Here is an 11,729-nt window from a genome sequence, read left to right as displayed (position 1 = left end):
GACCTGATTTATTCTTAGCTGTCAATTTCTTATTAAACTAAGCATCACAGATACATGTAACTTGAATATAAATTTAGATTTGAGTCATCACAAAATAGTGCACCCAACAAATGTGCACTACTTAGAGAAAGGAGGTAATAAAACAGATCAATAACTTAAGGGAGCCATCGTTTGCTTTTTTCTGTCTATGGATGGATTTGATTTGTGTATAAATTTTAAATGTAATCCCCTAATCCAAGGTACACTTCCTCTTGATGTATGCCTTAAATGGTAGAACAGAACATTACAACTTTTTTTTTCCTTTCTTCCGTTTTCACTCTGCACAATCACCACCATCCTGTAGACAAAAGCAAATATCTTTCCTGGATTTAATCCCATTGAATCTTCGTATGAAAAGTCAGTTCTGAGAGGTTTATAGTATTCTTGCCATCGGATGCAACGGGATCACATGGGGAATCCTCAGAAAATTCAGTTGGCAAAGACTTCCAGTGTAAACATGGTTCCCATTCGGCTTCCTTGAGGACCTTTAATATCTCTTCCACCACTATTTTGCTTCCTTCAGAAGAAAGATGAATACCATCTCTGAAAAAGACACGAGGCAAATGGAAAATATTTTCAGACCACAAAGAAACGTTAATCTGAATTAAGGTAGTGTTTGTGACATCTTTACGATGAATAAACCTTCGCAATGAAGGTTCCAAAACATTCGACTAGAGAATGCAATAGTAACCTATAAAAAAAAAGAGAATGCACTAGTAACCTGACAAATCATCCAGCATATGTGGCTTGATCCAACCACAAACACCCCCCAACCCCAAAAAAAAAAAAAAAAAAAAAAAAACAGAAACTAAAAAACTAAAAAGAGATCTTTTTAATTTGAATGGAATCATTACAACAAAATTGGTCAATTTCCTGAAGAGCTGATTCCAATAACATATTTGTATGGAAAAATAAGCATATGATCTCCATGATTCAAACTCCATTGGAACTTGGCATAATGGTCCCAGCTAGGATATCTCCTACATCCTTAATCAACATCATGATTTTCTAACCATGGGGCTAACTTACCAACTAAAATGTCATCCATTTCAACCCAACATCCCAGCATCACAATTCCATCTTTTTAGATTTCCAAGTAAATGTGCTTCCAAATGCAGTAGATTATTAGCGATCCTTTAAGGGCCTCATGTTGTCATTGAGTGAAATCATATTTAATTATCACCATATACCCCACATTCACTAGTGAGTCCAGCTCAACTAATCTTGACTAAGTCTATCTAGTACACTGATCAGTGTCTTCAACTCTGTAATTCATCCAATTCAAGTGTAGAAACTTCCTAGCTCATTGCCACCTTGTTTTCACTATTTTCCTGGGAAAACTAAGGGTCCAAACAACCTGCCACAGAGCACTTGAAATTGAGAGTTATTCCTATACTCGCATGCTATATGTGGGTGTCTTTCCTACTGGTCAATTTTCCAGGCTGACTAAACCTTCAAACAAGCCCAAGTTATCTCAGCGAAAGGGAACTAGATAGAAGAGTTAGAGCTTGGCCTACCTGCAAGCACGGTTACCACCAGTGGGAAAACTATATATATTCTGTTTTGGATCGATCCACCACAATTATGTATGGCTTGCAGATTTTTTCTGTGATATGGTGTTATTGTATAATTGTATATCTGTCTATAACTTTGTAAAGTACTGTACCATATTTTTTTTTCCAACATTTACATACAATGTTAAAATTTTCACCATTTTTAGGTCAATGACTCTGATTTTCTTCTTCTTTATTTCATTTGGCCAGCTGGATCAGCTTATCCTTCATAGATTGGATCAATATACCCTTCCGAGACAGATGCTTAAATCCATGGCTAGAAATCCACTTTACAGTAGATGGTTTTATCATAGTTGTCAAGGCAGCAAGGTGACCCAAGGCGTGCCTAAGCGCTTAGGCGACAAGGCGCCCGCCTAGGTGCCCAAGTGTTATTTTTATTACCCTTTTTTTCTAACATTATTTAGTATGTTATAATATATACTTTATATCATCAAAGACCAACATTAAGCCACATCAAGTCATAAAAAATCAACATTAAGCCACGTCAAGACATTACAAATCAACATTAAGCCACATCAAGTCATAAAAAATCAACATTAAGCCACGTCAAGACATTACAAATCAACATTAAGTCACATCAAGTCATCAAAAATTAATATCAAGCCACATCAAGTCATCAAAAATCAATATAGAACTAGAAGACAACAGAACTGAAGAAGCAAGCTATTGGAAGTTTGAAACAATCAAAACATACAGTTGGTTTATACTGTTCTTGGAATTGGTCATTGTCATGGTATACCTAGTTTCACATTTGGTTTATATTGTTCTTAGAAAATATGATGTTATCTATAAGTAATTAAACTGCTCTCGATTTAGAGAAATGTTCTTGTTCTCTAAGAAGTTTGAATAGTCAAATGATTTTAATTTTACATGAGATTTTTTGTCTTAAGTAGATCACAAAACCAGCTTTCCAACAAATCCAAGATTGCTTAAATCTGATTTATATTGAAGGAGTTATGTTCCGGTCAAACCTTATTTGGTGTGTGCGAATGCTGCCAAATTCGCTCTCAATGAAAATATTAATCTAGTTTTTGTTCTTGAACTGAGGGGGGGGGTCAACTTTTTATTCTTTTGGAATTTGATTTTTTTACTATTTTTATTAGATTCAAATAAGAGGGTATTTGCTTACTTATGAATAATATCTTAAGTCTTTCAGTTAATTAAATGATATTTGGCATAAATAAGGGCCAAGGCGCTCAATACCACTAAGGCGACAACTGCCTAGACCCCCAACAATCCGCCTTGACGCCTAGGCAGTGCCTTGACAACTATTGGTTTTATGGTCCCAAAGACTTGGTTGACACCACCTTCCTACCCCTTGGTTTTCTTTGATAATATGAATATTGTTAACTAATAGAAATGTCTATGCAAAACAATCCAGAACTGAATTTTTTGTTAATGTCTCCTTGTTTGCAAGTAGTTGGCTATACTGAAAACTACACTCGCCACATCTTTTCACAACTAATACTGAAGAGCCTCCATAGAAAGAAAACCAACAATATGAAACTGCCCGTCTTAGTTTTAGCATTAATCCACAAACCACTTTGTTCTCAGTAAAATGCTGCTGTGATGGTGTACTTGAATGTTAATTGACAAATTTTTTATGCAGCTACCGACAGAAATCTGTTTACTCTATGAATTGAACATCCGTAACCAACTACTTACGAGAAAGCTCAAGAGTCTTCACTGTAGAAAAGATAGACATTACAGAATATAATAATAGAAGTCCTAATGCATACATCTGGGGAAGAATAGATGCACCTCAAAAATGAACTAGAAAATAAAGAAGAGTTTCATTGCAAAAACAAAGAACCAAGCACAAGATTACAAGGGCACAACGGCTCTCCAAAAACACAAAGGGTGCCTTTTGGCACTATGGAGTTGCTTGGTTGTCTAAGGCCGTTGCTGAGCCGAGGCTCTACTCTCTTCTGGGTATAGGTATGTAATAAAGGTGCTCAAAAGGGCATTCTTTTTAGTATACTAACATCTGCCATCCTCTAAGGATATTCTTTCTAGTTGGTGTACTCTCCCTCGACGCTGACCCAATAGAAGCCAAGACATAGTCTCGGACAAAGAAGACCACTTAACTCGAGGGTTAGAGAGGACCACTTAACTTTGGGGTTGCTTGGGGACTCTCACCACAAGAGGACCTCAAACTCAAATGGTAATCACTCACCCAAGAGTGTGGGATTCTCTCACCACAAGATTTTACATTGGAAACAAACTCTTCATCTTACAAGACAAAAGATACACACACGCACACACACACACACACATATAAAAATATATATATCCTGGAATAGAGCCATTAGAAGAGCCCTTGGGAAATAGCCATTGGAGAGGGAGAGAAAAGTGGAGTCATGAGCAATGGTTATTTTACAACGGATCTTTTTCCCTTTCCCTATATATGAAAGATGAAGAGTTTGATTCCAATGAGTCCCACACCTGGGTGAATGAGTCCCTAAGAGACTCTTGAGTTAAGTGGTCCTTTATGACCCTTGTTATCATGTACTTGGTTCCTTATTTTTGGAGAACTACTCTGTAATTTCTCGTTTATTTTTGAGCTGCATCAACTTGGTATCAAAGCAAATTCTGTTTCTCAGTGTAAGCAAGTTCTGATTCTTGAGCACAATGCTGAGAGGTAAAGGATTAGTTGAAGATGCTTGATCATGACATTTGGACGAAGATAACCTCTTCAAACTTGAGGATGAGTTATTTCAAGCAGGGGAGAATGATGGTGCCAACATGATGTCATGAGCATTTATTACTCACGAGTCACGACTCCACTTTCTCTCCTCCAAATAGCTCTATTTCAACGACTCTTCTTTTCTTTCCCTATAATGCATATATATATATATATATATCTTTTGGTTTGAAAGAAGAAGAGTTTGATTCCAATGTAACCTTTAGTAGTGAGCGAGTCCCACACTAATGTGAGTGATTCCCCAAGAGACCCCAGAGTTAAGTGGTCCTCTCTTACCCTTGTTATCTTATACCTGGTTCCTTATTTTTTGTTTATTTTTGAACTGCATCAAGAATTAGAAGAAAAACCTATTTAAAACAATGTGCAGAGTAGGAAACAGGAGATGAGGGATAGACTACCAATAAATGGTTTGAAACAACAAAGAGAATGAACTCTATCACAATGGCACAAGCTTTCCAATTATGATTGCTTTGAAAATAGAGGTTCAATAGGAAATCTAAGGTAAACATAAGGTTTATGAATGGTTTAGTAGCTGAGTAGCTTAGAGGTATATGTTTTGGTGGGTTATACTCACCACAGGATTCAGCCTAGACCTCCCATCAGATAAATCTAACCAAGGCACATGGTACAAAATCAAAGTCTATTTTTGGCAATGTAAGACCACATAAGAAGGATTTGGTGATGGACTCCCATCTTCTATGTATTTAACCTTGATTATGATATGATAGTAGATCATCTTCAATGTGTAGGTGCTCATAAAACATGAACCACCCACTGGTTAGATAGAATATAGGCTCTAGTATAAATAAAGACAAGAAACTTACGTAAAGGAAGTAGTCATCCAATCATCCCTTTTTTGAATTGCAGACCATAGATCAATAGCCTTCACATCAATCTCCCTACAAAGCTCTAAACAAGCTTCTGAGTATCTTTGGCAGGCTTCATTAGTCCGATCTAGATGGCAAAATATACCACCACTGTACCTGGTTTCAGATCAAACAGAAAAGGGAAGGACTTAAATTAATGCTCTTGAAAGACTATGAAACAAGAAATGCAAAATGGGAATCAATATACCTTGAATTGCTTTCATGGATCATCTCCTCATTGACAGGAGGACAACTAAGAAAAATAATGCGTGTTTTCTCTGAGAGGCTCTGGTTATCAGAAAGGAAATAAAAACCTTATTCAGGAAGGAGAAAAGCTCTATTCTAGATCAAACTTAAGGACTGTCCAGAAACAGAACTAGTGCAGACAAAATCAGAATAAATGGTTACAAGCATCCTTGGGTATCCAGGTGAAGAAAAAGAAGTGGCGTGGAGAAGAAGACCAGACATTTAATAAGAAAATTACCAAACACGTTAATTCTTTATGAGAATAATACTAGAATCTCCCTGTCACTAAGCCCCTAATGGACTTTCCATAACACTGCCTTGTGAGTCCATCAGACTTGAAAAGGTGCGACCAGGCTACATTGCTATAATGCAAAAAACATACCTTAAGATGAATTGCAATCTTTCTCATGTTTTCAATATATTCTGGAAGTGGTACATGCGGTCCCAAGCCAGATGAGTGAGGGCCCACTGAATCATTTCCCCCAAAGTAAACTATCACCAATGAAGGCTGTACAGAAGCATCCTACAACAAAGACAACAACAAAGCAATTAGTAAAAAAAAACTACCTGAAAGCCTGAGTCAGAATGCCAGGTCCATATGCTGCAGAATCAAGTCAAGTGAAAGAAACTGGTTTTATTTTGCACCACCATATAAATAGGATAAGACAAAAGATTATTACCAAATTTCAGAGATTGATATCAGTCCTCAGTAACTTCAGACAGATTTTGTTAATTAAAGAGTGTATCCAATACTTCTTACTTTTGTGTAGGAGAGGATTATCAAACTATAGCATGCATGTTGAACTGGTGATAAGCCTACTTAGGAAACGTTTGCTATTGCTTTTTCATTTTTTATTTTTTGAACCATAATGGCTTTTAATTCCAAAATGGGTTGTTTGGTATGATCTTCATTTTAAAAAAATGGAAATGTAAAAAACAGTTGATATCCGAAATAGGTTCAGACGTTTATATGTATATATATATATAAATTCTCAAAATACATATTAGAAATAGTAAATATAAGAATCAAATGCACTGCCACCAAATAAGGGTATTTCCTATATCCTATCTTCTATTTATAAAGTGTTGATCTTCGAGATTTGAGGGTGAAACCCTAGCATGTTCAGCATGTTTGAGATTCCAGATTTTCCACCAGCAATCAGCCTCCAGCCGGTTGACAGTAATGGTTGCCATAGAAGCAAAGTGGTTGGAGCTTCCTGAAGACTCAATGGGCTACAACATCTTTTTGTCATCAATCACACCCATTTTCACTTTGCATACAACTCATGGCAGGCTATTGAGGCAGACAAACCTTATCATTCCTCATCAACCACCATAGCTGATGATAATCAGTAACATGGGTTGATTTAAATTACAAGTTTGGTTGTAAGTATATTAGCAAACATACTCCAAGTTCTATGTTTAACTCATTTTGAATCATTTCAACTGACATGAAGTGCATGTAAAGCCTATCTCATATGTAAAATAAGTCCACTAAAAGAAATCGGTGGGCTAATTTGTTCAGAATAAGTCTATTTCCAGATTACTCTCAAATGATCGTATTAGCAGCAAAACATTCCCAATACATCATCATTGGTGAACTTTGAGATAGAGATGAATGTTTGCTCCAAATAATAAAATACATAGAAGACATACTATACATACATACACACCTTTGGAAACACTTGATTGACAACTTGGAGAGCACGCCTCGAATTCCAACCACTATATCCTCGCAACAATATGTCTGCCTATACCACAGCACAAGTAAAAGCACGTCACTTTTAAACGTAAATACAATTGTAGGAAAGAAGAAGTAGGTGCTTGTGTTTATTATGCTTCAATGATGAAGGTAGTATTCTGTCAATCGTTGATGTGATATGTTCTTCCCACTTACATGGAATTAAATTTTAAGCATTGCTAAAGGAACAGGTTCAAATTGACACCACAGCGCTACTTAATTCATTCTTCATCTTATATGCATTCCATTTAAGTATTTTCCCACGTAATTCTCTTGACCAGTTCACACTTTGCTGTTCTTTGGTTGTGAGCTAACTGAGGGTTGGAAATGAAAATATGCTACAAACAATAGTTTGCAGAAGGAAATTATAGATGAAGTTTTAACAAGTCAATGTAACAGATAGGATTATGAAAATATAAGGATATTTGTATGAAGAATAATATGACATTAGAGCTTATATGTGGTATGTTATGAGACAACTTGTCCTATTAGGATCCATAGAGAAGTGAAATAATAGAAACTGTAAAAAGGGTTTAATTTGAGTAAGGTACGCAAATTTACAATGAGGAAGGAATGTTGACTGGTGGGAAAAAATGGTGGGGAGAAGGCATGAGTTTGAGGATAATGTAAGAAATGATGAAAATTAAGTGAATGATCTAAGAAAGACAGCAAATTAGTAATAATTTTTAGAACAGAATATCAATAAACAAGTCCAAAGAATGAGTCACGCTGAAATGATGATTTAGAGGCCGATGAGTTGCAAGACCAGAAAGGATAAAATTAGAAAAAAATGCATTTTGCTGTAGCCTAGTAGCATCAACTAGGTAACAATCTGAGAGAGTAAACTGAGATGGTTTGATATCAAAAACTAAAAACTGAGTCAATGAGAGCAATAGAATGCAAGTTGAAGGCTCTAAAAGGACAGAGGGAAGACTAGAAAGATTGTTGGTCAAGATAATGTGAGAAGGCCTGATGGCCTATGCTCTAATAGAAGATATGGTGCTATATAGATTGGAATCAAGGGATAGGATTTGAGTAGCTGAACCTAAATATCCTGAGGCAAGACTTGGTTGAGTTGACTAATAGAGATTCTATGGCAATAAGTTAAGTAAGGAATGGGTGTAAACATGAAGAACGCTGAAAATTCAGTAAAGGTAAAAGAGATAAACAAAATACAAAATCAGAAGAGTCAAAGATATAGACGAAACGAATAGACAAATAAGTTGCAATGGAATCAGTAACGTGATCAACACTAAGGAGGGATCAGATAATTACAGGCAGCCAATTGCACCCATCTTCCACAAAACTAAAAAGAAAACTCAACAAAATAGACACTGCTTTGATTTCAAGGTGTCTAAGACCCAACATCTTCAGGAGGATTTGAATCTGATGTTAATTGTTCAACTCAATGAGATTTTGAAGCGTCAACCAAATACCCCACTATATAGCAAATAAGTGCTCATTTCAGGCCACCTCCAAGAACAAGAACAGTGCAAAAAGAGACAGCAAAGCAAGCTTATTTTGATACCAAAGATAATAAGATGTTCAAATCAAATGCTACGTGCAAACATGTCTCCAGCATATGCTGGGAGAGTCAAGATGACCCTTCTTAAGATTAGAAGCCAGATTAACAGCACAGCATGAGTGCTTGGCTTTCCTTCAATCTGAAACATTGAAAGGGGTTTAGCTTAGCCTAAATCAGTGTTCAACATCATTCCCAGACATCTATGCCTTTGGAGAGGAGTTGAATTCTGTATTAGGGGATTGATGCTGTTTTATACCTAATTTGTGTTTACTATCATGCAAACCGCCAGAGAACAAAACAAGCATAGAAACCTTCTAGAGAGAAATCCCTATCTTACATCTCTAAACATCCTCCACTCAAAAGAAAACCCAAACAGAACACGTCAAAAAACCTCTACCTTTAACCTAACATGGGTTAGAATACCGTCAATATATTAGTGTAAGGTCCAATGGTGGTAGGAAAGCTCCTGCTGGATATGGGTTTTCTATTCAAACAATCAAAGTTGAAAACATCAGAGGATATCAACATGATGGCAAAAAGAGACAAACTACTGTCAATCAATTAATCTACACAAGTTCACTATCAAAATGATGGGTTTTCAACATGTTACTAATATGAACAACCCAACATGACTAGACTCAATCAGGCGCTCGGTGAACAGAACAGCATTCTTCCTCCTGAAATTTTAGTAAGTAAACATCACAACAGTTAACAGAAAACCCATATTTCATTCAAAATTTATCCTCCTAACCTTATCATGATTCAACTGAGAGCCTTGACTACCTCATTCCAAGAATCACCCTCCCTCCCCGCCCAGAAGATTTTTTTTTGGGAGGAGGGGGGAGGGGGTTGTGGTGCGCACTTCAAATTTCAAAAGAGTTGGCAATTTTCTAAGAAGGCCATGTATTGTGGGAAGTAGTGCGGACTGTGGAACCCACCCACTACAAACCAAAGCAAAGAGTTCTCAAATGTCATAAGCGATCAACCATTAAAAAAAAATCCAAAAAATTCTTAGCTTTAAAAAGAGAACCATTCAAAGATAATAGCTTAACACAACAACGAAAAAAGATGTGAACTGTGTCTCCCCTGGTCTTTTACATCATGATTTCGACATAGAAAAACAGAAATGAAGCAACAAAATAGCGGTGCCATAGATCCCGTCGATCATCAGCTTTGAAGATTGAGAGAGAGAGAGAGAGGGAGGGAGCATTTTCTTTTATTCTGGGTGGGAGAGAGAGAGAGAGTGTGTGTATACTTTACGAGAATAGATGTCAGCAAGCGTAGCGCCCCAGCCATCATCACTGTAGCTCAACTGAACGATGGAAGACCCAAACAGCACGAAAAGTGGTCGTTGCGGTCCTACCATTCTGTCTCTCTTATGACTCTCGGTGCTTTTCAGGTATTCCAGTGAGAGTTGGGCCATTTTATAGGGTCCGGATCCTCTCTCCGTACATTACTCTTCACGTACGATATTTGCTTGATGTGTGTGTGTACATGTATACTATACGTACCATCGTGTGATCACTGATCACGTTACACTGGTTGTATCTTTTTATTTTAGGGAAATTTTCATTGGACCGTGGAATTAATGCCAACCCACTAAGGACCAATATGTCAATGTGAACCAAAAAATTAACGGAAAAAGTTCTTTAACTGTTAATTAGTGATGTCAGCAGATTAGATTTTTTAAAAGACTATTTTGCCCCTCCTCTTAAAACAACTGAACCAAATCATCTGACCAAAATGCCCTCTATCTTCCCCAAAACCTGCAACTCATCTTCCCAAACCTGCAAATGGATTCAGATTTAGGAAAAAAAATATTCAAATGGATCTTCCCAAGGACTCATGCTCGCCTTTGATCGTAGGAAGAAGAAATCGAATCGAACTAAGAAGAAGGGTTTTGAAACCCCCTGCTCTCTTCTGATTTCTCTATTTTTTTTTTCAACGTTCATCTTAAAATCGTTTAGGGTTTGAATTAACATGGAAGAAACGGAAAAATGGGAATCAACACTTGTGCCTGGATGCTTTGGAGTTAAATCGCCGCCAACTGCGGCTTCACTCGACGGTGCTCCGGTTTTCAAAAACCACGGCAAAAAACAATGAAACTTCGGTGGGTGTCCATTTGCCAGAAAAACAATCCAAAAAAATACCCATTCTTCCTCATTCGGTTATCTCACCCACCCTGTGACTTGCAGAATTTTTTTTTTTTTTTGAATCTGCAGGTTACCGGAGAGGCCGGCGACCGCAACAACACTGGTAAAGGGGAAGCCCGGCTGGGGCTGGCCCATGAGAGCATCACGGTTATGGCAGCCCGGCTGCCCAGAATTTTATTTTATTTTTAAATCTAAACAGTTATAGGTTACCGCAGAGAGAGTAACTTCACTCCGGCGACCATCTCTGTCGCTGGCCTTTAACTAATCACCCTGCTGTCCGTTAATGGCAGCCTTGGCTGCCTCTGCAGGTTTTGTTTTTTTATTAAAGCGATCACAGGTCACAGGAGGGAGGACGACCTCACCCCGGCGACCACCATTGCCAGTCTCCCTGTCCCTTAATGGCAGCCATGACTGCCTTCGTAGAATTTTTTTATTTATATTCAGACAAACAAATGGCTACTGATTTATTGGAGGGTAAATACTAAATACGACGGGGGAATGGAGTCGGGGACGAAAGCTGCCGGAGCGAAATGCAGGTCAGGGAGGGAATGAGATTTCGAGAGGAAGAGTGGATTCCCAAATTTATGTTTTATTCCAAATCAACACTTAAGATTTATGTGTTTAGATCCAATGGTCCAAAAGACACCCTTGAAAACCCCAACCGCTTTTCTATTTTATCATTTGTTTTTTAATATTTTAGTGTAGAGGGTAGTTTAATCATTTTTATTACACACAGTTAACCCCGTTTGTTTTTTTGGCCCAAATTGATATATTGGCCCTTAGTGGGGTAGCATTAATTCCACGGTCCAACAGAGGGGGTGTCGATGAAAATTTTCCTTTATTTTATGGGGAGCGTTTTTTGGGGGAGCGCAACAACCAAT

At 37.5% G+C, this 11,729-nt stretch overlaps 1 protein-coding gene across 1 annotated transcript; it reads right to left on the bottom strand.

Annotated features, from left to right (window-relative positions):
- Positions 1–209: 209 nt before the first annotated feature.
- LOC122649194 (GDSL esterase/lipase CPRD49-like) lies at positions 210–10,086 on the bottom strand. The gene is made up of 6 exons (XM_043842573.1): positions 9,951–10,086; positions 7,103–7,180; positions 5,812–5,952; positions 5,389–5,471; positions 5,142–5,294; positions 210–582 (listed from the first exon to the last, which is right to left on the bottom strand). The coding sequence occupies exons 1-6, from the start codon at positions 10,059–10,061 to the stop codon at positions 369–371; spliced, it is 780 nt and encodes a 259-aa protein (XP_043698508.1). The 5' UTR covers positions 10,062–10,086; the 3' UTR covers positions 210–368.
- Positions 10,087–11,729: the final 1,643 nt, after the last annotated feature.

Source organism: Telopea speciosissima, chromosome 1 (assembly GCF_018873765.1).
Source record: "Telopea speciosissima isolate NSW1024214 ecotype Mountain lineage chromosome 1, Tspe_v1, whole genome shotgun sequence".
Taxonomy (NCBI): Eukaryota; Viridiplantae; Streptophyta; class Magnoliopsida; order Proteales; family Proteaceae; genus Telopea; species Telopea speciosissima.
The sequence above is the reverse complement of the archived record's forward strand: the minus strand, read 5'-3'. Positions and strand labels throughout refer to the sequence as shown.